Genomic DNA, 26,867 nt, shown 5'->3' with positions numbered 1-26,867 from the left:
TAGAAACAAGGCATAATTTGCTATTTCAGCATTAATCTATTATTTTAACCATCACTACTGTCTACTCTTGCACCTAATCAATAAGTCCACCTTAAATATTGATACAAAACATTAAACAACTGATACACTGGAATATAGTGATTAATATTATTATTACTGTTGCAGTTGTCATTGTCTAAAATTGTACACCTTTGCAATGTAAACAAATGACAGGTTACAAGTGTTAACAAGTCTCCTTTACACTGCACTTTGATGTCAGGTGTCAGATGTCAATACACACACACACACACATATATATATATATATATATATATATATATATATATATATATATATATATATATATATATATATATATATATATATATATATATATATATATTTGTGTCACATTTAAATATAATTATATTTTAATTCAATTCTTAATTGTTTTTATTTTTATAATGATAATTCAGAGAATGAGAAAATCTGAATAAGCCTTACCAGTGTTGTGATAATTATTTTTAAGGCACTCTATGTTTAAAAAAAAAAAAAATACTGTAATATGATACTAGTTTAGTCAAATAACATAAAAAAAGACCATACCCCTCGATGCCTGTGAAACTTTTCTCCCTCAAACAGCACGCTAGCATTACTCTATACTACAGACTACACACAGCAATATAAACAATATATCTGCATGTTCTCACATCACATCATTGTTGTAAAATAATAATAAGTAAATAAAAATAAAAATCACTTCGCTGAGAATGAAACACCACTTACCAGCTGCCGCGGTGTTAATAATATCCTCTAGCAATTAAAAAATGCGCGTGCAGCTTGAGAGGAATCGTCCTGCTAGGAGGAGGTCGTCGTTGTCAGGTGAAAGGTCATTTTATTTACGGCTAAATTATTATTAATAAATGTTACTAATATTTTGATTGGGCATGGGCAGGCATTCACAAAAGGGCATGTTATTACAAAAAATTGAAGAAAATTTGTTTTGACAAAAGGGCACTTTGGGCACCAAGGGGTAAAGGGCCAGGTGCTCAAGCACCCAACGCCCCCCCCCCCCTTCTGCACGTGCCTGATGAGCAGTATGTTTTGCAAAATGATTTGTTGCATGTGCAAACGGGTGATGTTTTACGTTTAATTGTTCCTCTGTCTTGTCGCCCCCTGGTGTTACATCTGGCACATACAGTTCCATGGGCAGGCCATCTGGCCCGACACAAAACATATTATTGATCTTTTCATGTCTTTACACATCAATATTGTCACGAGACTCAGGGTTTAATTTGGTTTTGTTTGTGTATGTTTTTTTTACCCTCATAGCCGTGATTCTCATTCATTTCCATTATATGACTGACAGACTGCAACGGTTTGCGTTAAAAATCTTTCTTTGTGACCTACTGAAGAAACAAAGTCACCTACATCTTGGATGCCCTGGGGTAAGCAGATAAACATCAAATTTTCATTTTTTTGGTTGAACTATATATAGTACCTTTAATGTAAAACTTATTTTACTGCTGTTTTACTGCTTTTAATACTGTCATATTTGCGTTTATATTTTCACTGTCAGTTATTAGTATTGTATAAGCAGATGGGACTGAATCTTACTGCAGGTATGGTACTCAAAAGTATTATTTAAGTCATTTTTAACTTGGTTAGGAATTTATATGTATCAATTTGGCGAACACTTTTGGTAACACTTTAGATTTGGAACACTATTCACTATATTTATTATTCAACTAGTTGCTTAAAAGCATGCATATTATTAGCACATTGGCTGTTCAGTAGTTATAAAGAATTTACGCATTGCCATATTCTAGATCCCTTTACCCTATCCAATCTAATCTAAACATAACTACTACTGACCTTACTGTCAGCACACAGGAGACACACAGGAAAGATCCACACAACAGTGTTTATTAAAAGGCTTGAGTTAAATGAGAGATGCATTTTGATGCCAAGAATAAAATTTTATGAAAATAATTCAACAAAGGCATCAGTAACCTATTCTAGATAATTTATTAATGCACATTTGAGTAATTTTGAGGATGTAAAGAAAGAAAGAAAGAAAGAAAATGTAATTTTTTTAATTATTTCTTTTTTTATGATAAATAAATTCTGCCTGTAAGTGCTTAGGAGCTTCTGTCACCTCTCTACTGCAATCATGGCCAATTCCTCTCTTGAAAAAAGCTTCCAGGTCACTGATAATCTTTGGTTTTCATGGTGCCACTGCTTTCATCAAATTCCACCAATTTTGTTTTACAAAATTAAAACTAGGCTACTCAATAACATTCTATGACCATGCCTGAACTAAGCTAAAATATATGTGGATGAATACTTTGGGATGGGTGTCTTGCAGACTATGCTCAAGGTTCCATGAGGCGATCGAGCATTTTCAGTTGTGGCCCCTAGACTATGGAATGATCTTCTTTTCTTTGTGCATTTCTCGACCTCTCTGCAGATGTTCAAATAACGTCTTAAAACCCATTTGTGTTTGATTTGTAGTTTTACAGGTATTTATTTATGTATTTTAATTAATTGTTATTATTATTTTAGATTTTCTTGTATAGCACTTTGGTATACTGTCATGGTTTTTATGGTGCTTGATTGATTGATTGATTGATTGATTGATTGATTGATTGATTGATTGATTGATTGTAGAAAAGTCCAATGATCATCAAGTTTCAGTCTCTGCACCGAAGTCATCACAATCTTTGCCAAAATGGCCTGATGCTTCAAAAAATCAGTCAAGTCTTCCTGCAAACCAAAGCACCCCTGTAACAAGACAGGTCAACCTACATTTTTGACCATCAAGAAGGTGTTCTTTTGCTTATAGCTTTGCCTTTTTTTTCAGCAGACATATCACTGATCCGTGGGTCCAAAAAGTCCCAGTTGGGTCACATCATGCCAAAAAACATTCTTTCAGAGCTCCACAGGTCTCCCTAAATGAATTTTAGCATTATCACTTGGCTTTTTTTGATCTTCTAGATCAAACATTGGATTCTGCAAGATGTCCTAACATAAAGGCCATTCTTTCTCTCTGGTTTTCTTCTTATGCTCTGCATTGAAAGGTTTTCCTTCTTTCATCATGTCATCTTGCAAGTCTTTGGCAGTAAATAACAAGTTTTTCTCAGTTGTTCTAATGAAACATTTTATTCTCCATTATGATATTGTGCTTTTTCAACATCCTCAAAGGTTTTCTTGTACAACACATTTTAAACGTATTATAAAGGCTGCATGTTGTGTCTGTAGGAACTTTTCTTGTTATAGCCGTAGACTGTAATAAAACAATTTTGTGCTCACAGCTTTTGTGAGAGCTCCTTTGACTTGGCCATATTTGCTACTTAACTTTAGCATGGGCTACATTTGTGTATGAGTAACAGCTCAAGCTAACTTTTACATTACATCCTATATTCCTATAACTTTTAATGTCAATATGTGATGTACATGTAATTACATTACATATTGACATATTTTATTTGAATTTGTCATTAATCAGTATAGCTAATAGATGCATTTAAAAAAAATAAATCTTTAGATCTGGATCTTAGATTTGGATCTTTAGAAAAGCTTACATTTGTAAATTATTACAGTCTCCGGGGGATTTAATAATTTCAGTTACAATTGTATGTGAGAAGTAAAACTGTTTTCTGCCATTAGACAAGACATTGATTTAATTTCATCATAATTCATTGTTATCAAGAGTGCTTTATATTGTAATAGTTTAATATGCATGGAAATGAAATGTTTTCTAAGTTTTTCTGCTTTAATAATTTTCTAATTATGTTTCCAGTTAAATTATTTTAGCTTTTTATGTCTTTTTTCAGTTTATCAAGTTGTAAGTACATTTCAAATGTTCTTGCTTGAACAATTGCTTGAACTTCAAAAACTCATTTTGCAGCTAAAGCACTTAGCAGACCACGATAACACCATCTAGTGGAATAATAAAGCTTGTGTGTAATTACACAGGCCATTTTCACTCCAAAATCTCCCCAGCCAATCTTAACATTTATGTTAGATATTAAGGAGACTGGGCATCAGGCTAAATACACATCTGTTGGTATTATTATTATTTTTTTTAGATTTTTTGCGTATGTTAAAAATAATAAATATTATAGAATTATTAATTGTTCATTAGCTTTATATGGGATTTAGGTCAATATGAACAATGGTCTGTTGTAAATAAAATGTGTTCAAACTTAATAAATGTTGGCTAATGTATTTCACTTGTACGTAACATTCTATTAATACAGTTAAAATCTGTTTTCTATTTGCAAATGTGAAGAATCAATGTGCCATGCTGTTCACGCCATGCTGTGTGAAACTTTGTATAATTGCATGGTTTTAAAAACTTTATTTATTATTATGTGCAATTGTTCCATGAAACAGTGCCATGTACAGTATGTACTATCATGTATTTAAGAATATATTTTGCTGAATCTTTCAACAAATAATGCATTTTTAGCTGACTAAAACATACCCTCCCCCCCCCCACTTTCAGCAAATTATGGCCTTACAAAAACATTGACACATTGAACAAATGTAATTAGAACTGCAATAACACTGATACATATTTTTAATACATTATCTTTTTTTTCTTAGATGCAGAACTGTCAGGTGGGATTCTCTGAGATCTGAGGCGATACTAGCTGTCACTCATTACATCCATTGTATTTATGTGGTTGACCAAAAAATTCAAATAGTGCTGAAATCATCTTCATATAATTCTTAATTTTACGTCATTACAGTTTGTTGTTCTACAGTTATTGCACCAGATAGGTGTCTCCAAGACTGCTGAAACCTTATCTTTGTTGCCATGTCAGCTGAATGATAAAGGACCTAAAAAGCCCCTTTTGGTTGTTTTGCTTGGTCAGATGTGTCTGAGGGTTACATAAGTGTAAATGATTTTATACTTTTTAATTAAACATGCTTCTCCAACTTCTGAGAGGTTTTGTAACCAACTTAAATTAAAACTCTGTGATGTTATTTGTTGTCTTAAAAAAAACACCTCTTCATTAAGCCAGTGCCATACACAACATGTTTGGCAAAGTTCAATAGCATAGACTGATTATCTTTATAGTTTCAAATTCCTAGCCCACCCAGTGATAATTTAGGGATTCTGTCCTCAAAACAGTTGTGTAAACAAATTAAAACTAGGCCAGCTTGTACCACGAACAAACCAGTTACCATGTTATAAAAACCACCATGACCATCTCAAGCTGACCTGTCCCCACTTTTGCTGAATATCTGTCCCAGTTCAACTAAAAAAATAAATCATATGCAGTGTCAAAAGTAATACTAGCCTACTTTAAATATTAGCAAAACAAAACGAACTTAAGGCAGGAAGTAAACAGTTTTATTCATTGCTTTTTCACAAATACTGTCCCACTTTCCCTGGGGAACGCGCCACTCATAACACTCGCCACTCGGCTGTGAGTGACCCTGGGTTGGACCCTGTACACCACAGAGCTCTACGGTATTTAGGACCCGGGAGTTTCCGCTTCAGAACCGCGAGGGAGCATGTGACCGAGTGACAAACTGAACTATAAGAACACGAGGAAAGAAAACATCTCAAAACTGTCCGAAACATTCGCAGCTTGGGCTCACATCACTGCGGCAGACATGGATTGCGGTATTCTAACATCTAAATCCATTCTTTTACTTCTCAGTCTAATATTTTGGGTAAGTTTGTGTTGTTCTTTTCTTTTAACATATTTTTTGTTGTCTTTTTTGTTTCATAAATATAGAAAGATGTAAAGATATGCATTTACCCATGCTGTCCTTATATGTTGGTTTTGCTGTTGTTTGATGATTACTGTATCTGTAGGAAGAAGGGTCCTAGGAACCACAATTGTTTGTATTCATCCAGATGTTGTTTCTCCTCCTCAAGACACTAAATGGTTGTTCAGTCAGAGTAACACGATGAATGTAATTTAATTTAGGGTGAGCCATCTGTTTGCTCTTTGTTAACACTCAAGAAAACCAAATGAAAGAGCTTCATTGTCGTTTGCAATGCAGCCTTTAAAGGTATTCACACTTGTTTACATCAGAGTTGATGTAACTGTCAGAGCTTCTTGATTTCAGTGGAAAAAAATAAAATTGTTTATGGCCATTATGAAACGTTAGGCCAGTGTTTCTCAATCAGGAGTCTGTGGACCCCTAGTGGTCCTTGACCTAATGCCAGGGGGTCCATATAAAGTATGAATCTTTGTATATTCGAATATTTTGACATGTTCCCATGAAAGAACAATGAGGTCCTCACAAAGACATGAATGATACTAAATAAGTCAATTTTGTTCTGGGGGTCCCAGGGGATGGTTTAAAATTGGACTGGGGTCCAGGTAGAGATTCTCTGATGTAGGCCTAGTCATCTGATTTGGCTTATGTCCCGCACACTCATTTTATGCTTCACTGAACAGAAGAAGGAGTTCTGTAGAAAACCATGACTTCTGCACAGTCAATTTAATATTTTCCTATGTATATAGCTGTTGCTAAAATTAAAAAATCAAGATAAACTTTTTCAAAGTTTAAGGCCCTTAGGTGCCCCATTGTTTTGGCCCTTTCTGCACATCATGTACTTACTGTGTTGTGTGTTTTTATTTCTTCTGGTAACAACAGTGCAGTAAGTAACAAAACCTGGAACTGAAAGTTCTTACTGTTTCATCTTTGTCTGGTAAAACAGATGTATTGCCATTGTGAGGTGTACCTTCATGCCTCAAGGGTTTCAGTTTTACTGTGCTGCTTCTGCTCAAGCCGAGGCACAAGACTAGCATTCCAGGAAAGATTTAGAGGGCAAGAGATGGTTACTCATGGTCTCTCGTGACTGCGTTATGACTGATCACTGAAGAAACTGATCATGCACTAGCAAGTCATACATAAGTCAGAATTACAAAGTGTACTTGTTATGAAATGACATGTGAGAGATGATGAATGTTACAGCATGTTACTTTGTGATGTTTTCTCTTTTCACCAATCTTTAAAATAAAAAAGTTTAAAATTTTTATTTTGCAGAATAGTTTATGGTTTTTAAAAAAGAATGTCAAAAAAGCAAACTTTTCTTGAAAATTATATACATTTAATAACTGTAAAACAGTGCTTTTCAACCTTGTTGTTGGGTTTTATTTAATTTTTTTTAACACGAGTGAATGTTCAGTCAGAGTGAATGTAACATAAGTGAGTGTTTAGTTAGTTTGCTGGTTGAGCACCACTGCTTTAAAAAAGTAAAAAGTAATAACAAACATTGTTCTTATATTAAATGGATGTTAGTGTACAGGTCATAATCAGGTTTTTTTTCTTACAAATATTACAAGATTATAAAAATTGAAAAAGTTTTGAGGGGAGTTGCCCCACATGACTTCTCATAGAACTAATCTTACCTTTTAAATAAAGTTATTTTTAATACATTTTGAAAAAATAAATAGATCTGAGTATCATGTCTTTGTTTTTTGTTCTGTTTTTCTTCAGGCTGCTGGAGCGGCCCTCGCGTATGTTGGCTCTTATGTGATAAAGAGCTACAACAGCTTTGAAGACTTTGTGTCTAATAAGTACTCCGTCATCCCGGCAGCCATTATAATCTGTGTGGCTGTGGTCATGTTTGTCATCGGGATCGTTGGCTGCTGTGCAACTCTGAGGGAGTCCAAAGTCGGATTAGGCTTTGTAAGTGTCTGTGTACCTTTTAATCCCAAAGCCTTTTTTCAGTTTATTTTATTGAAAATAGAATGTAGGGTTCATGTTGGTAATTTATATTTCTGCTTTAAAGCCTCTGGGCTAGTACTGGTTTTATCATTGTGTAGATAAGGGTTTTAATATTTTATACTTTTATCTGAATTTGCATTTAGTTTCTTCTCATCATCATGATAATCTTCGCAGCCGAGGTGACCGCTTTTGTGTTTGGCTTCATCTACAGGGGAAGAGTAAGCAATTCTCATATAACTTATGAGCAATATGTATGATATGTAGAAATATGAATCATCGGAAATTTTTTTTTTATTATGTATACAGATTAAAGGTGACCTAGAAAAGTCAATGAACAGCGTCTTTCAAAAGTATGACGGTGTGAACAGTGAAACCCATGCAGTGGATTACTTGCAATTCCAAGTAAGGCTCAAAGATTCTTTCAAATTGCAATCTTTTTTGGTTGCACAGGAAATGATGCATGAGGGATTCTCATTCTCTTTATAGCCCCCTTCATCCTTTTTGCATTACTTTTCACTTTTACATTTCCAGATGGAGTGCTGTGGGGTGAATAACATCACAGACTGGACTGCAATATCATGGTTTGTCCAACATAACAACTCTGTGCCACATTCCTGCTGCAAAGCAAATGCTACACAATGCACTGGACAACTCAGCCAACTAGATCTTCTGAACACACAGGTTTGTCTTCTGATATATCAATATCATCTGATATTGTGCATTATTTTATTCAGTCAACAGTTTTATATATATATATATATATATATATATATGCTATTATAGTATTTCATTATTTTCAATTTTTAATTTTTATTTTTTGTTTGCTGTTTATTTCTAAATAAAGTATAAAGCTATTAATTATTAACTAAAACTAATTTCTATTTTTTCTTTCACTTTTCAGAATTTTAGTAGTTATTATTTTCATTATTTTTTCATCTAAGTATTTTTTTAGCTCTAAAATAAATAACAAAATACATATTTAATAGGGTCAGTGTTTTTTTCTTTTTGTTGCATGCTTATTCAGATCAGCGTAATCCAAAGCATATTAAAATTATGTAATTTGTTTTTAAAGCATTTTTGTGAGGGGGAAAAACATTTCTGTTGTTCCTACAGGGATGTGAAGCTAAACTGGAGCAGATGCTTCAGGATGTGCTTAGTTATGCAATGTTGGTAATCCTGGCATTTGCCATCATTAAGGTACATCAGCTCATTTTAGCCTCATCTTTATCCTTGTTTATCAGACAGTGAATTTTCAGCAACTCTCTCTCTCTCTCTCTCTTTTTCAGTTGTTTGGGATGCTCAGCATCTGTGTCATTGCCTGCAGAAGCAAGAAGAATGACTATCAGCCTCTGTATGCGTGATCGTAAAATCTCCTGAATCACTCTCTTGGGACAATCTCTACACTCTCAATACTGTGCAGCTAAACACAGCCTCACTGGCACCATAAATAACAGAAGTTTAAAGGTGTGACAGGTGTGTGGTCAGAAAAACACTGAACGTTATCAAATGATCAAAGAGGTGTCTGAAAACCATGTGACTAAGTAGTTTTGCTGACAAATGTTTATGCTAGCCCTTGACAAATACTGTATGTCTGCGTCTCCAACTCCACAAAAGTTTTAGGAAATGTTATATAGGAACACTTCACCAAATGTGTTTAAAATGTTGATCAAACTTTAGAGTTGATAGATGCACTTAATTTTTAAGGATTTTATGTTTCTGTGGGCTTTATTTTCGACAATAGTGTCTTTTTTTGCTACTGTCCAAATTATACCTTTCTAATACTCATTTATGTTTATTATGTTCATTAATAGAATTTAGCTCAACAGAAGGATATTAAACTATGGAAATAAACTGGTCTGAGTATATTTCTACATTTTTCTTATCAACACCATTTCGGAGGAAATACACATTTGGATTTAGATAAATCTTGGGTGTAGACTTCAGTTCTTATTTGTCTCATGCTGACACATTTATGACGATATGAAGTAAGCCCTGATCTCCAATCATCAGAAATGCTCTGTTGGCCCACATTTTTAATGCAGACACAAAATGTACTGAATCCCTGAATTGTAGAAACCATCTCAACACCCTTAAAAATGAACAAACTGCCCCTTACTTTTTAGTGTTAAGCAGTTTTAAGACATTCAATTGAATGTAGTCAATGAACAATTCAGTGTTTACAATACTATAAAATGATCTTGGTGAATATGTAGAGAGAGAAAAATCTGTTAACACCATATAAGTTCAACAATAATTTGAACGTAGTCAGATTCTGCTTTGTTGTTAGTTTGTTACCAGAGAAAACCGTACAAGATTGATACCTACCGAGTTTATTGGTTTATAAATATAATTTAAGATATGATACAAGTTAGTAAAACAATTTGATCTACTGTGAGCGTTTGATTCGAAGTCATTTGTATTTGTAGCCATTAGAGGTCGCTGCAAGCTTAAGAAAAAAAACACCATTATAATTGAACAATATAGATGATCAGTAATGAGCTTATGCAACATTTAAGTTGACTGTGTAAGTAACTAAACAGAACACATTGATTTTGTTATTTTATTTATTTGGAATTGTACATACTGCTTCGTGTGTATCTGTATACTTTTTGTTTTTTTTTTGCCCTCACACACTCTCAGTGCTAACTCAGGTTTTTGGACAGGAAATGTATACATTTCCATCTTCATTTATGCAAGTTCCTCCTCTCACCACTGACTCCTCAGTGCAGTAACCTGACCTCAGTCAGGATGAAGCATCTGGAGGGCAGCCAAACACACTGTCTCTCCTGCTGAGGAATCCAAAGATACTTCATCTCTGCACTGCCAGAACCAAGGTGCTCATTTTATTTCCAGGAACCGCTGTAGTCTTTGTTAGTAGTGGAAGGTCTTTAGGCATATTTTTAAGGAGTTGAAGGCACATAAACAGAATGAGGACAAGAGGAGTGTCAGTGTGCATTCTGTGCAAGCACAAATCAAAGCAGCAGAGCTCTGGGAGACCTGATCACAGACTGACACCTTGGTTCATTTTATCTTGAAAAAAAAAGATGCTAGGTGATCAGAAAGCTATTCTGGTATAAAATGGAAGCAGCACATGCTACTTTATTGGAGAGTTAGAAAATAAATAGATGGATTGTTCTCAGGTAATGGTGGCATGAATTATTACCATATTTGTTGATAGTTATTTATAAGGAAATATTAAATAAACAGTTAAAACGTTTAACATTATTTGAGGAAGTTACATCAAAGTCTTTTTGATCACAGTATTTCAGTATGAGCTATGCACACATGTACACATACATTGACATGTCGTATTCACTATGTAGAAAAGGAACAAAGTTAACCAATTAAGTTTCACTGTATAACATTTCTTTTTTAAATTATAATTGTACTGGTTATAAAATAATTCAAATTGTATATTTTTCTCATATAGTAATGCAATTGTGTGTGTGTGTGGGTATATATATATACTACAAAACGCTACTACAAAAATGACTTGTCCGCACCTGATACCAGGCTACCTATTTTTGTCAGTAAATATTAACCTTTAAAGACAAGTCAGTGGAGTAAAGCACTTTACATGTCAAAAACAGCTGTCCTGAGCAGTCGCGAGCACCTGCGGACCAGATGCCACGGCCCAACTGAGCTCTGGATGTGTGCACGAGCGCGCAGATGTCAGGATCACCGTGTGACGGACGGGGAGAGAGTTACGTCATCGAGGGGGCACCAACGAGTTTTGCCAAAGGAAAGCTTGTAGATTCACAGTGGAAGAGGGGCGCTGGGAAACGAACACATGCTGTGTGTCTCAAATGAACGCTCTCTCCGCGGTTTCTCCCGGTGACGCTATCGCGGGTAAGATCTAATATTACTCTCCGATAACACACACGGAAAATTGCTCACGGCAGCATCAGCAGCAAACCTAAACAGACAGACTAAAATCTCCATCTACCGGACTGCACCAGTGCTAAGATTCAATAACAAACTCTTAACTGCGAAAACACCACTTTCCCAATGGAAAACTATGTTCGTCTTTCTTTTTTTCCGACACAAATAGAGCAAACCCGTGGAGCAGCTGACAAAGGCAGGCGACGGAAAGAGATCCTGGAGCATCGCTGCCTTTGTAGTTTTCTCCGCGGATGGGCCGAAAGATAAGAACATAGTGTTGTCAAAATCTGATTTTATACTATGTGTCATACGTGTATAGGCTCTTTTGTCACTTCTGAATAGACTTGCGAGTGAAACTGCTGTTATTCTGTATAATGCGCACGGGTTTCTGTGTGTATCCTGTCCATCTCAGATCGGAGTACAGGCGTTATACTGTAGTCACACAAAGCGAATGAATGCAGCGCTGCTGTTGTGTGTTCAGCTGGACTCACTGCTTCTTTTATGCTATATTGCCTTCATTCACAGGCTAACAAGTTCACCGTTTTTATTTAACCTTACCAAACGTTGTCCATAAATATGAACAATATTTAATTCAGCGTAATAAATGTATACATCTTGTTTTAACGTTCAGCAATAAATTGCATCGGTTAGCGCCACAATCATAGGCTATGCATTATTAATAAAGTTTGGCTCACCCAGTCTGGGCCACTTTCCGCTAATTTTTGTCCTTACACTAATATATATATATATATATATATATATATATATATATATATATATATATATATATATATATATATATATATATATCAGTGGCGGCTGGTGAAAAATATTTTAGGTGGGGCTGTTTGATTTTAACATTTTAACTAGTATGGAAACACAGTAATCCAGCCTAGAACTTCAAAACAAAAAAAGCAAAGCAAACATACTGTTACATTCCTATTGAGATCACTATTTTAATGGCAAATGTGTGTGAAATATGATGTGTGTGACTGTGAGTGAGAGAGAGACTGAATGAGTAAGAGAATGACAGCATAAAAATGAATACGCTATATTTACAATGTAATCCAAATAATTTCTAAAAAGTTTCTCTTATACAAAAAAGAGAGACACAGACATCAAGAATCAGCCTGTGAATCTCAACAATGGTGACAATTATAAAGCATGTTGCAGTGCATTCTGTGCCCAGAATGCACTGCAACATGCTTTATAACATCATAAAATGGATTACATTGTGAAAGTTACAAATATTATGCCGTACAAGGCCAGTACTGCTATAATTACTACAGTTAAACTAACTCAGAAATTGGACTCTCTTATTTGTACAGGAACTTTGCTCGTCTATCTTTCTGAGTGGCAAATCTCTCAATGACCCTTGTGTTGAAATCTGGAATGTCCCGTGTGAGTTTTTTCTCTATAGAGAGCATAGCCAGAGCGTTGAGGCGATCTTGTGCCATTGTGTTCCTAAGGAAAGTTTTTATCCTCTTTAAAGTAGAGAAGCACCTCTCCGATTCTGCTGTTGTCATTGGTGTGGTGATGAGGATCTTGAGAAGACTTACAGTTTCAGTGAATGTGTCTTGAAGGTTATTTTCCATTACAACCTGAAAGAGAGCCAGTGCACCACTGCAACCCTGGAAGTCCTCATTTTCATAAATCAGGGACAGTTCTGTTTTAAGTCTGGCTTTGTCCAACATGGGATAGGCATCCACCGTGGTTCCTAGTGCTGAATCCGGGAACTTTCTGCTGTGTTGTGGAAACAAGTCTCCTTGCAACAGAGTGGCACTGATGAGATGATTGGTGAAAGAAAACCTCTCCTTGGCATGGCTCATAATGGTATCACATACCTATGCAACGATACATAATTGTAGAAAAGTAAGCACAAAACATTAAGTTTTCACATTTCTCAGTTCAACAATACAATAAAATCAGCATATTCACAGCAGTTACAATTTTGTTATGAACAAGTAAGTTTTATTAATTATAATTATAATACACACACTAGCTGTCATTCTCTTTAGGGATGGGATGGTATGAAAATTTAATATCACGATTATAGTGACTAAAATTATCACGATTATCAATATTATCACGGTTTTGTTGAAACAAGATGAAAGTGTTCAAAAATAGTTGATGCTCACACTGAAAACATTTCAGCAAGTTTTATATTTAATAATCAACAAACAACTAATAAAACAAGCAACTCTATGCACTTAATTTAAAGAAAGATTAAATTCTGTGGCATTTCCTTCCTTACAATAAAAAGTGTAGAAGCATAGAAAAGCATAGAAAAGTCACTGACTTTCGCCATTCCTTCTCGAAAAAAAACAAAAAAACATTGTGCGCTGCGCTTGCGTCAGACTGTTGCTGGCTGGACATGATTTAATAGCGAGTTATTAAAACCGCGATAATCAAACACGGTTTTAATGATAATTCATTTTTAAACGATATTACTAACCTTCAGCACATTTTATCACGGTTATCGATAAAACCGGTTATCGTCCCATCCCTAATTCTCTTATCCACTCAGTCTCTCTCTCTCTCTCTCTCTCTCTCACACACACACACACACTCTCTCTCTCTCTCTCACACACACACACACACACTCTCTCTCTCTCTCTCTCTCTAAGCTTTATTGGCTGTCTGTGTCACTCTCACACATACACACCATATACACAATAATTAATAAAAGCACAAATGTGAAAAAAAATCATAATTTCTGCATTCTCCAGTAGATAGAGATGTCTAATAATGACAATTCAAAATACAACAATGTGCAAACGAACATGAATACATATACGCTAATAGAATACAGAAATATTGTGTTTCTTCTCCCATTGCCCTCCGTTTCTTCAGGGGTGGTTCCTGTACAGGTCCCCTATACTCCTCATCCTCAACTAGAGAAGGAATGGAGTCCCTGATCCAAAATAAGTTTCACAAGTCACTGTCCACCCTGAAATTACTGTATTAGAAACCAACTTGCTGGAGATATAAAAATAATTTTAATAAAACTGTATTAAAATATGTGCTATTGTGTTGGGCCTAGTCAATGTTATCTAGATTCATCACAAATAAATTCACTAGTCTAACATGTTGGCGAAATTGTGATATTTATGATAGGTTCTATTGTACTCTATTGTACAGCCATGTGGATTTATGTTTTTATTGTTTAGGCTACATAAGCATGTTTTCAGCCAATATGCAAAATCATAGCCTACCTGATGGCCTGTATGCTGTGAGTGAACCTCTGGGTGATCCCTGCGATGAAGACAGAGTCTATGTTCCTCTTCTGCAGATGGTTAAACAGCATGTCTACATGTGGCATGATTTTGTGGAATAAAGCCAGGATGAAACAGAAAACCTCATCTTCCAACATTCTCATACAACCCCCGGCCTCTCTCTTCGATATGGCATCAAAGTCTCCTCTGTCTCGAATGGTTTGGAAGCACTTAACCAGTTCGTCTTTGTGTTAACAGCTCGACTGTGGAAGTTCCATCGCGTTGTTGAAGCACCTGGAAGTCTGTGTGCCACCACTTCATCCAGCACTGCCGTTCGTTTGAATGACTTGGAAAAAAATGTCGAAAACCCCCCTACGTCTGAAAAAAACTGGCCGATCTTTGCGATGTGGGATGTTGCCTGCTGCATAATGAGATTCAACTGATGCGCATAACAGTGAACGTAGTATGCACTCCCGTAGACGTCTTGCACTTTACGCTGCACTCCACCAGTAGCACCCCTCATCACTGCGGCACCATCATAGGCCTGGGCAATTAATTTTCCCTCTTGTCCCGCTGGAAGGATGGTGCTCAGCCTTTCCAATAATGCAGTGGCAATCATATCAGCGTTCGCATTTGGAAGCGCGATAAACTCAAAAAAGCGTTCTTGAATGTTGTTGTGGCCATCTATGTACCGTAGCACAAGCACAAGCTGACAATGAGTGCAGATGTCGGTTGTCTCGTCTGCCTGAATGGCAATGTAGTCCGACTGTTTCACCTCTTCCAGAATGCGGTCTCTGAGAACTGACAACATGCAGTCTAACAGTTCATTTTGCACGGTCTTCGAAGTGCCTTTAAAAACAGTGGCGTTCTCCAGGTGCACCTCCAACTCACGGTCGATTGAGGCCATGAGATCAATTAGACCCAGGAAAATGCCAGGGTTTTCTGATGCGTCACTCTCATCGTGACCACGCAAAGCAAGTTCAAAGGCACCACAAAATTTCACGGCATCAATGATCTTTGACAAAATATGCCGATTCCTGTCCACCTCCTCGTTGTGCCTTCTTATGGCAATGCGGTGTCCCTCATCTAGCTGTGTGGCTATGCTAATTCGGCCTAGCATGGCTAGCTTCACAGAGTTGTCCATATGCACTCTTGCCCGTTCATGTTTCTTAATGCATTCTGACATATGTTTCAGGTCTGTTACCCCTGTCTGTCTGCTATCACAAGCACTTGTTTTAAACAGTAAGCAAGGGAAGCAAAAGATTGCATTGGCGTAACCACAGCTAGTAAGCCAAAGCTTTCGATTGAACCAACCTCGGGAAAAGGATCTCTTGTAGGTTTTCTCCTTTTCTCGCGCCTGTTGGGTTATTTTCACTTCTGGCTTGTCTGGTCCGAGTTCTTTTACAATTAGTTTTTCCGCTAATGTTCTTCTTTCAAAGGGATACAGGTGTAGAGATTTAACTGAATTTGGGGCTAGCTCAACTCCCACGACTAAATTAATGCTACTCGACGTCATCGGCGCCTCCATACTGCACTCGCACTCCTCTGAGGTAAATATCCCGTGCTGCAGCAGGTGCACTGCTCTAATCTGTACCACGGGCGATATTTTCAGAGCCCCCAAACCATAAAATTCGACGACGATGATTGGCAAAATATAAACTTTTTTGCATAGCAACAGGGGAACCATTGGCTTAAATTCCAGCACTGTAGGGCTGAGCGAACTGGAGCCCAGGGAAGACAGCCTATTGGCTACTACTACACCAACATGAAGCGAATACAAATATCATTCTGGAGAGTTCTAAACACATTCTAAAGTAAAACCATTAATAGCATGTCATTAACACATATTATTTTTCAAAACGAGAGATTATTAAAAGCTTATTATTATTAAATAAAAAATTAAATAAAAATAAAAACTGACAGGGAGGTCGGCGCCCCAGCGCTCTCTATGGGCGAGCCGCTGCTGATATATATATATATATATAAGTGTGCAAGGAAAGCTTTTTTATTATTATTTTACACAGGAACGAGTTCATCCCCTGATGGGTGCTGCCATGTGACATGACATCACATGACCTGTTGTGATATGCAAAGTGTTACTATAGACTATATAATAATACTAATAATGTTAACTTTATATCACATTTATAATTGGTAGAGCATTGCGCTATCAAGCGCAAGCTTGGTGGTTCGATTCCCCGGGCACATATGATAGGTAAAAATTGATAGCCTGAATGCACTGTAAATCGCTTTGGATAAAAGCGTCTGCTAAATGCATAAATTTAATTTAAATTTTTTTACATTTAATTTTAAAATTTAATTTAATTTAGAATAAGAAAAAAAAAAGAAAATACCGGAAGTAAAAAATTCCATTCATTTTCTCCACAGTGGAATCGATTTGAATGGTAACTTATTAAACTTTAAACACAGTCCTATTGTTTAAAGTTGTTTAATTGTTTGTAACTTATTTTCTTAAATAATGGTGTTCAACAGCGGAATGAAAAAAAAAATACTATTATTATTACAACCCGAATTCCGGAAAAGTTGGGACGTTTTTTAAATTTTAATAAAATGAAAACTAAAGGAATTTCAAATCACATGAGCCAATATTTTATTCACAATAGAACATAGATAACGTAGCAAATGTTTAAACTGAGAAATGTTACACTTTTATCCACTTAATTAGCTCATTTAAAATTTAATGCCTGCTACAGGTCTCAAAAAAGTTGGCACGGGGGCAACAAATGGCTAAAAAAGCAAGCAGTTTTGAAAAGATTCAGCTGGGAGAACATCTAGTGATTAATTAAGTTAATTGATATCAGGTCTGTAACATGATTAGCTATAAAAGCTTTGTCTTAGAGAAGCAGAGTCTCTCAGAAGTAAAGATGGGCAGAGGCTCTCCAATCTGTGAAAGACTGCGTAAAAAAATTGTGGAAAACTTTAAAAACAATGTTCCTCAACGTCAAATTGCAAAGGCTTTGCAAATCTCATCATCTACAGTGCATAACATCATCAAACGATTCAGAGAAACTGGAGAAATCTCTGTGCGTAAGGGACAAGGCCGGAGACCTTTATTGGATGCCCGTGGTCTTCGGGCTCTCAGACGACACTGCATCACTCATCGGCATGATTGTGTCAATGACATTACTAAATGGGCCCAGGAATACTTTCAGAAACCACTGTCGGTAAACACAATCCGCCGTGCCATCAGCAGATGCCAACTAAAGCTCTATCATGCAAAAAGGAAGCCATATGTGAACATGGTCCAGAAGCGCCGTCGTGTCCTGTGGGCCAAGGCTCATTTAAAATGGACTATTTCAAAGTGGAATAGTGTTTTATGGTCAGACGAGTCCAAATTTGACATTCTTGTTGGAAATCACGGACGCCGTGTCCTCCGGGCTAAAGAGGAGGGAGACCTTCCAGCATGTTATCAGCGTTCAGTTCAAAAGCCAGCATCTCTGATGGTATGGGGGTGCATAAGTGCATACGCTATGGGCAGCTTGCATGTTTTGGAAGGCTCTGTGAATGCTGAAAGGTATATAAAGGTTTTAGAGCAACATATGCTTCTCTCCAAACAACGTCTATTTCAGGGAAGGCCTTGTTTATTTCAGCAGGACAATGCAAAACCACATACTGCAGCTATAACAACAGCATGGCTTTGTCGTAGAAGAGTCCGGGTGCTAACCTGGCCTGCCTGCAGTCCAGATCTTTCACCTATAGAGAACATTTGGCGCATCATTAAACGAAAAATACGTCAAAGACGACCACGAACTCTTCAGCAGCTGGAAATCTATATAAGGCAAGAATGGGACCAAATTCCAACAGCAAAACTCCAGCAACTCATAGCCTCAATGCCCAGACGTCTTCAAACTGTTTTGAAAAGAAAAGGAGATGCTACACCATGGTAAACATGCCCCGTCCCAACTATTTTGAGACCTGTAGCAGAAATCAAAATTGAAATGAGCTCATTTTGTGCATAAAATTGTAAACTTTCTCAGTTTAAACATTTGCTATGTTATCTATGTTCTATTGTGAATAAAATATTGGCTCATATGATTTGAAAGTCTTTTAGTTTTCATTTTATTAAAATTTAAAAAACGTCCCAACTTTTCCGGAATTCGGGTTGTATTATTATTATTGTTATTTATTTGATAAGGACAATGCTCATTTATCAACAGACAAATTACTTGCTGTAAACAAGCCAGAGTTAGCTACAAGTGCTAGTTTCCATCTGTTGTCCCTAGCCAGATCTTAACTGTCACCCTAAGAATACAAGTCAATAACAATGCACTATAAATGTAATAAATACAATAGCAATGTTATAAATACAGCAGGAATTTTAAAACAATATAAACATACCCTCAAACAGACAATATATTGCTCACCTCACCTAGCCCTCAACTTAATTACAGTATAAGTCAATACAATATAAATAAAAAAGGGAATGAACAGAGAAGGAAAAAGTTTGTTCATGGACTTAAATATTTGGTGTATGGTTACAATTATAATTGTCCCTAAGCCAAACTTTAAGCTGTTTTTTAAAAGAGGAGACTATTCCAAAAAATCGTAGCTCTGACCGAACAGGCTGTGTTTCCAAACCTACTTTGTCTATATTGAACTATGCAGTCCCCTTTGGTGGTTGCTCTGGTTACTCTAGTGACCTTGTCTTTCTGTTTTATAAACTGGCACAGTGGTGGGGGAGCAAGCCCACGAAGAACCTTAAAGACAAGACAGCGAAATGCATCAGCAAAGTGTCTGTAGTTTTCAAAGCTAAACATATTGTGTTTTTTGATTATGTGACAATGATGGTAGCTATTACCCTTACGGTCCAATGTCTTTAATGCTTGTTTATAAAGTGACTCCAGTGGTTGCAATATTGAAGACTAATTTATTTTGCCCATGAATTACCCATGATTCTGCAAAGTAATCTCCACCAGTCAGAAACTGATACAAGCAAGTTGTGTTGTGTTAATTTTCGGGAACCGAGTTAAACATAAATTGTAACCATTAATCTCCAAGTACAGCGTCCCTGGGAAGCCCAAACAAAGGTGATTGGACCCCGAGATGAGAATAACAGCGTTTCGACGACATTGCGACAAACACAAACGCAGCTCAACCTCTTCTCCGTCGGAGCGCTTTTTTTGTAGGCGAATTCTGTTTAATAAAATATCTCGCTTGGCATTGAACTTTGAGCTTTAGAATTTTACAGATATTATTTATACTCTAACAACAACATTACACACTAACTAAAGTTTAAAAGATGGGATCACGAAGAACGGGACCTTTAACTGAGTCGGTAAACAAGAAATACTTTTTAAGTGATGTGAGACTATTAAGTTTAGTGGAGTAACACTAGATGCATATTTATTTAATAATGTAGAAAATCACCAAGATGAAACATTTGAAAAACTATGAACTGTAAAAATGTGCATTTGATGGTATTTCTAAACTATTCATGCTTTCATTGTAATCAGTATGTAACCGTATATCTGATTTCTGTCTCTCTCTTTCTTTTCCTCCACTGAAGGGAATGCATGAGAAGCATGACACATAGCTGCGTGAGGAGCATGGAGGGTACAGGACAGCCTGGAGCCAGAGACGGCAAGTGAAAGCTTTTAGAATCCAAATGAAACTCACCTGCTGCTAACGTTAAAGTCATACATTAGAGAACCTCCAACTCCAGTGCAGCAGTGTAATTGAGTTTGAATGTATCATGGAGTGTTTTTAGGGTAGAGGATCCTGGGACACTGCGTTTTTGTGAGTGTTTGCTGTATGCAGCAGGCACTGGCTGACTGTGGGATGTTGCTATGGAAACACTTGCCCTGTTCTAGGGTGTTGAGTTGTATTCCACCCAGTACTGTGCCCCCATTACTGTGCAAATGTGATTTAAGATCTCTCTCTTCAAGAAGAAGGGTTCATTTTTGCTTCGTGCAGCTGTAGTTTGAATTGTAGATTGTAATAAAAATAATCTGGTGATTTTTTTTATAGCTTTGTTATAGAATATTGCATTGTTTGGTCTTTTATCATTCTCCTCACTCCCTGCAGCCTCTCACAGGCAATGCCCAAATGCTCCTCTCTAAGCCATGGCCTGGCAGAATACATCCCAATTTCGATATGGCTTTGACCTGGGGGGACATTACCAGGATCTGCGTCCTCTTGGCACGGGAGCGTCCGGCCTCGTCCTGTCTGCGGTGGACAGGCACAGCGGTCTGTGTGTGGCGGTTAAGAAGCTGGTCATGCGAGATGCCGTCAGTGTAAAACACGCTCTGAGAGAGGTGAAGATCACCCGCCACCTGCAGCACGAGAACATTGTCAGGGTGTATGACGTGATGGGCCCGTCCGGTCACCCTTTACCTCTCGACCTTACCCATCTGTCAGCAATATACATAGTGCAAGAGTGTATGGAAACTGACCTGGCACGATTACTGGAGCGAGGGCCGCTGCCAGCAGAACACGCCACCCTGCTCTTTTATCAGCTGCTTCGTGGGCTCAAGTTCATCCACTCGGCAAACGTACTGCACCGTGACCTCAAGCCAGCGAACATCTTTATCAACACAGAGCAAATGCTGCTGAAGATCGGAGACTTCGGTCTGGCTCGCATTGTGGACCCACATTACTCACACAAGGTAAGAGTCAAAAGAGTCAAAAAAAAAAAATATATATATATATTATATATGCGTGCACACACACACACACACACACACACATATGGCATATATATATATATATATATATATATACTGTATATGTATATATATGTGTGTGTGTGCTTGTGTGTATGTGTGTGTATTTTTAATGTATATGCTCATTCAGTTGTACATTATTTATATACTTTATTATATTATATAAATGCTTATATTTATATATTATTTATACCAATTCTCAAATAATAATTAGCTATTAGACATTTCCCCAAAACTAATATAAATTAGCTTAGACAGAAATAGCAACTTTGCAAGAAAATATTTATTTTTGAGGGTTAATTATCATTATTATTAAATTATTTGAACAATATTCACATGATAACGGTTGAACAATTAGACATTGCCAAAAAAAGTTAAATTAAGATCTTCAGATCAAGACAGCAACTTTGCAAAAAAAAAAAGACCAAAAAATAATACTTATCAGTTTATAGAATGTTTTTATTATTGTGGTTTGAAGATAATTGAGTTATACATTATTTAATAAAAATTTTTACATGTAACAATTATTACAAATCAGTTCTGCATTGGTTATTTGTCACGTAAACATGAAAATTATTTGTACTGGCGTTGGTCAAAAAAAGTATTGATCCTATCAAAGTGATCGAGATGTTTATTATTATTATTATTTATCGAGCTAGTTATTATTTACTCTGTAGTCAACCAAATAATGTTGTCATTGCAAAGCTGTATTACTTGCTTGCTTCTGTTTTGTACATCAAATAATGAAACTTCAACCTGTTGATTAGTAATGATTCATTGGAATGTATAGAAACATCTTTTGGGCACAGTGCAGATAATTTTATGCAGACATTATCGCCTTCTTGATCCTGGTGACCTTATGTTATTATAATAACAACTGCAGTCATATAGTTACTTCATACTGCATTGCACATAGATGTTTTCGAACATTATACTATTCTGTTACACAATAATTATGGATAGTTATCTTGATGTTATGGGAGCTGAAAGATTAATGTGGCTCTTTATCATTGTGCTTCTGTATTATTTAGCAGAGCTCGCTGTGTAACACTAGCAGTCCGGGAGGATAACATGAATGGAGAGCTTTGTGTGAGAAAGGTGGGGTGAATGATCAGGGAAGGGGGATAGTCACAGTTTGGGATGAAAGGGACCGCTAGAATAAAAACAGCACAGTAAATTATAGTAGGATTACTCTTTTGGGAGCCCTGTTTAAAATACTATGTAAGATAGATAGTAAGATAGCTGAGATTGCAGACTCCATGAGAGCAGCTCTCGTCAATCAAAATATGCATATATTATCAAAATGTCAAAGCTGCTCTCTCTGCAGTGACTTCAAAAAGTGTTCGTACACTTTAGCCACACTTATTGCACAAACATTTTGGCAAGAAATTTTAGTTTTTTTTTTAATATATATATATATATATATATATATGTATGTTAAGTACACCATTTAATAGTTGTGTATGTTGTATTTTAAGACACTTTACTTTTCTCTGCAGGGATATCTGTCAGAGGGAATGGTCACTAAATGGTACCGTTCACCGAGACTGCTGCTGTCTCCAAATAACTACACTAAAGCAATTGATATGTGGGCCGCAGGCTGCATTCTGGCTGAGATGCTCACAGGCCGCATGCTGTTTGCAGGTAAGACTAGAACAGCGCTCAGTAATGAGCAAAGGCTCATCATTAGTGCTTCTGTTGCTCTATTGGTTTTGTATAGATCTTGCGGTCCACTTGAGAAACAAAAATGTCAATCTTCATTATGCAGGCTCAATTTCAGAGCGTCCTCTAGTGGATAGTGGTGGCAAAGTGTCTAGGGCAGACATATCAATCGAGTTTAGTATTTAAAAGTTTTAAATCCTAACTTTTCTTTTTTTTACTTTAACTTTTTTAAAACGGTTCAGACATTTTTCTCGTCTTTCTACATTGTAAACTTGTAAGATCCTTGACTTGTCTCAATCTGGAGCCAGACAAAGTTACGACACCTGTCTGTTTGATTCTCTTCTCTAAGGTGCTCATGAACTGGAGCAGATGCAGCTGATTTTGGACACCGTGCCTGTTATTAGAGAGGAGGACAGACAGGAACTTCTGAAGGTCATGCCCTCGTTTGTAGGTCAAGGGTGGGAGGTCAAGAAGTCACTCAGAAAACTATTGCCAGAGGTGGAGGACAAAGGTAAGCTGAGCATTTATTTTGTATTTTTAAAAAATTTGATATTCTGATACCTCAACAGCATTATTCACTGTCTCCACATTTCAGCCATTGATTTTCTGGAGTGCATCCTCACCTTTAATCCCATGGACCGACTGACAGCAGAAGAGGCTTTGTCTCACCCACACCTGCAGAGATACTCGTGTCCTCAGGACGAGCCTGTCTCCCTGCAGCCTTTTCGCATAGAGGACGAGCTAGAGGACAGTCTGGTCACCGAGCACGGCCATGCGCTCAGCTCCCACTGGGACAGGTACAGCGCTCGCATGTCACACGAGGCACTCCGACTTCCCAACACCAAGAGTTCAAGTATTATTTCTTTCTGAGGCTCTCCATGGCAAAAAAAAATGGTTATCTCAAAAATGTTAAAATGTATATCAGGACATTAAGAAAGAAACTGGTTTGTTACTCTGTGAGTCAAATGCCAGAAAGGAACATTTAATAACAATAATAATAATAATAAAACTTAATAAATAATAAAACAAACATGGTTTTTAGCCGGGATTTGTGAACCCAAAAAAATGCAGTACTTGAGTAGTAGAGTATAATGAAACCAAGAAAAAAAGGATTTCAGTTTTGGAGAGCGAATTTAAGTCTGCATTCGTTCTTTGATACTTCTTTAATGATGAAAGTTTGATTGTTAAACGTTTGTGGGTACATGAAAGCTGGAAAAACGGGCAATTTACACAGATGGGTACAGAAACACCCAGAGGACCTATCGGTGACGTAGAATCCTGTTTAAATATAGAAACTTATTAAACCCCTGCATAATTAGTACTCCTAGAAGACTCCATACAGACACATCTGACAGAAGCTCTTGCATTAGTGATCAGAGCCAGCAGTGGGAAGTGAACAAACTTGTTAGCTGAGACCACAGATCAAGAACAGAATCGAACTTTTGAAACATTTTGACGAACTGTGTAAATGCTGCTGTCGGAGAGAAGTTCATGTCTATGCCACAGATGGTCTTCTTTCCTAGTTTGACTCTTTTCTTTGCTTGCAAATATAACATTTGTGCTTAAAGTAATGCACTTACATTGGTCTGGATTGAAGATGAAATATTTGATAGCACAGACTAAGAAAAACAGGTGCGTGCCTGTATAATAGATGTGTGCAGGTCTTAAAGTCACAGCAGAAAATAGTACTAAACATGCTGTCATTAAAGGGATAGTTCAGCCAAAACTATACTTTAATAGTAGGGAATAATACTATGGAATATAACTTTTCAATATAACTTTTGTTCAACAGAAGAAAGAAACTCATTCATGTTTATAACAATTTGCGAGTTAAGTGAGTAAATTTTAAAATTATAATTTCTGGGTGAACTATTGCTTTAATGTTAATATTTATATTATTTTTTTTATATTTTTATTTTTATATTTGTTCATTCAGTTTCTTGAATGTTACTGTTAAATACACCTTATCGACCTGACAAATAAACAGTTTGTTTTAATTGTATGTATTTTTGTATTGTGTATCTTTGTTCTTATTTTTTAATAATAATGATAAAATAATGAGATTTTTATCTTCACCCAGTTTGGCCTAAATATATGGCATTCTTTTTTATTTAATATATTGTTAGCTTGAAAGGCCTTGTTTTTTAAAATAGGGAAATTAGTTGGGCTGTACTGTTCATACAAGTGCAAAATAGTAAAACCACCATGGCAAAGAATCGTAAATTTCCTGAAAAAAAAAAACAAGTGTGATATGATATTTTTTCCATATCGCCCACCCCTAATTAAATGTCCTTGCTACATAAAATTATTCATTTTATTCTTAATGACCCCAAACTTTTGACCTGTTTACACATCTTATTTAATAATGCATGTTTTAATATAAAATGACAAACTAATACAACAGTGTGAATTATTTACTTTTGTTTTATTGTTTATGCCGGTGTTGCAATGTTTTACCTTGACTTAAAAGTTCATGTAATTTATAAAAAAAAAATGAAAAAAGAGATTGTTTTTAACCTAAAACGTTTTAAATAATGCAGTGACTAACTGCCATTATGCATCACTTTATACTCTGTATGCCAAACAAATGTTCATATGTTAAACTGCGTATACATGTTTCTCTCTCAGGTTTGATGGGAGTTTGTCGTCAGACGTTTATTGGCCGCAGCAGGAGCAGTGTGGCTGCATGCAGAGCGTCTCTGAACTGGGAGAGGCGGAAGATGAAGAAGTTCAAAGAGATCCACGAGCGAGTTCAACGGCCCACATCGAGGAGGTTCAGGTAGACCCTCGCAAACACTCCCACAGCAGCTCCGCAGAGCGCTTCCTGGAGCAGTCGCACTCGTCTCTGGAGCGCATCTGTGGTCAGTTCACGGAGCTGGACTGTGGCCGCTCCTGCGATTACAAAGTGGGCTCTCCGTCCTACCTGGACAAGATTGCGTGGCGGGAAGGTAAGCCGCAGCACTACTCTGAACCCAAGCTAATACTGGACCTGTCTCACTGGAGGCATAACACCATGTCTGCTCCGAGAGGGGGCAGCGTGGAGAAGCCTCTCTTCGAACCTGGAGATCTGTTCCAGGAGATCTCGCACTGGGTGGAGAGCACACAGTCTGGTCTCCACTCACCTGGTTCTCCTCAAAAACCACTCACCTCCCCGTGTTCCCCTCCTCAACCTCTATCTCCTACAATGCTGCCTCATTCTCAAATGCAAACCGCGGGGGCTTTGCAACTGACCAGCCCTCACGACAGCAGGAGGAGTCCTAACCCATTCTTCTCTGCACCTCCTTCTCTGCTGCCCACTTCACCTTCCTCTCCTCATCACAGTTCATCCGATTACCTTTCTTTCTCCATTCGTTGCAAGAACGATGCAGAGCCATCGCAGATAGATCCTTCCAGAGAAGAACATTTTGATCTGGATGTGTTTATCTCTCAGGCTCTGAGGCTCTGTGGTCAGAGCGAGGTTCTGGTGGAGAACTCAGATGCTCCTGAATCGGGAAGCATTAGTCATGTTCGTAACGTCGCAGATCACAGACCCTCCAGAACACAAACTCTAACGCCGGAGATGGTCAAGGCTCATGGATATCATAAAGAGCACTGGTAGAGGATATCTTTGACTTTTTATTTAATGATACTGAAGATGTTTGGCAATAATGAATGTGAAAACTGAGAATGTGAGAATGTTGTTTTATTACCCGAAGCTATGATTCTGTATTCCACCAGAAATCTCAAGTATTTACCTCTAGAA

At 36.9% G+C, this 26,867-nt stretch overlaps 2 protein-coding genes across 3 annotated transcripts; both read left to right on the top strand.

Annotated features, from left to right (window-relative positions):
- Positions 1 to 5,515: 5,515 nt before the first annotated feature.
- LOC132114482 (tetraspanin-36) lies at positions 5,516 to 9,538 on the top strand. Of its 2 annotated transcripts, XR_009425328.1 has the most exons (8): positions 5,516 to 5,670; positions 7,453 to 7,644; positions 7,827 to 7,901; positions 7,990 to 8,085; positions 8,215 to 8,364; positions 8,797 to 8,880; positions 8,970 to 9,097; positions 9,157 to 9,538. XR_009425328.1 is itself a non-coding variant. In XM_059522623.1 (7 exons), the coding sequence occupies exons 1-7, from the start codon at positions 5,611 to 5,613 to the stop codon at positions 9,042 to 9,044; spliced, it is 732 nt and encodes a 243-aa protein (XP_059378606.1). In that variant the 5' UTR covers positions 5,516 to 5,610; the 3' UTR covers positions 9,045 to 9,538. The 2 variants fall into 2 exon arrangements, 1 of the variants encoding a protein (XP_059378606.1); XM_059522623.1 differs by having other exon boundaries at positions 8,970 to 9,538.
- A 1,773-nt stretch (positions 9,539 to 11,311) lies between these two features.
- Positions 11,312 to 26,867, top strand: LOC132114481 (mitogen-activated protein kinase 4-like). Its single transcript, XM_059522622.1, has 6 exons — positions 11,312 to 11,532; positions 20,308 to 21,406; positions 22,963 to 23,107; positions 23,475 to 23,636; positions 23,721 to 23,922; positions 25,754 to 26,867. Exons 2-6 carry the CDS (start codon positions 20,864 to 20,866, stop codon positions 26,721 to 26,723), a joined length of 2,022 nt encoding a protein of 673 aa, XP_059378605.1. The 5' UTR covers positions 11,312 to 11,532; positions 20,308 to 20,863; the 3' UTR covers positions 26,724 to 26,867.

Source organism: Carassius carassius, chromosome 34, assembly GCF_963082965.1.
Source record: "Carassius carassius chromosome 34, fCarCar2.1, whole genome shotgun sequence".
Classification (NCBI taxonomy): domain Eukaryota; kingdom Metazoa; phylum Chordata; class Actinopteri; order Cypriniformes; family Cyprinidae; genus Carassius; species Carassius carassius.
The sequence above is the reverse complement of the archived record's forward strand: the minus strand, read 5'-3'. Positions and strand labels throughout refer to the sequence as shown.

Excerpts from the sequence above, each read along its gene's own strand:
- LOC132114481 (XM_059522622.1), top strand. The coding sequence starts at position 20,864 with ATGGCCTGGCAGAATACATCCCAATTTCGATATGGCTTTGACCTGGGG. Across the intron at positions 21,407-22,962 it reads ACCCACATTACTCACACAAG|GGATATCTGTCAGAGGGAAT; the intron begins GTAAGAGTCAAA and ends TTTTCTCTGCAG. Across the intron at positions 23,923-25,753 it reads CTCAGCTCCCACTGGGACAG|GTTTGATGGGAGTTTGTCGT; the intron begins GTACAGCGCTCG and ends TTTCTCTCTCAG.
- LOC132114482 (XM_059522623.1), top strand. The coding sequence starts at position 5,611 with ATGGATTGCGGTATTCTAACATCTAAATCCATTCTTTTACTTCTCAGT. Across the intron at positions 7,902-7,989 it reads GCTTCATCTACAGGGGAAGA|ATTAAAGGTGACCTAGAAAA; the intron begins GTAAGCAATTCT and ends TTATGTATACAG. Across the intron at positions 8,086-8,214 it reads TGGATTACTTGCAATTCCAA|ATGGAGTGCTGTGGGGTGAA; the intron begins GTAAGGCTCAAA and ends TTACATTTCCAG.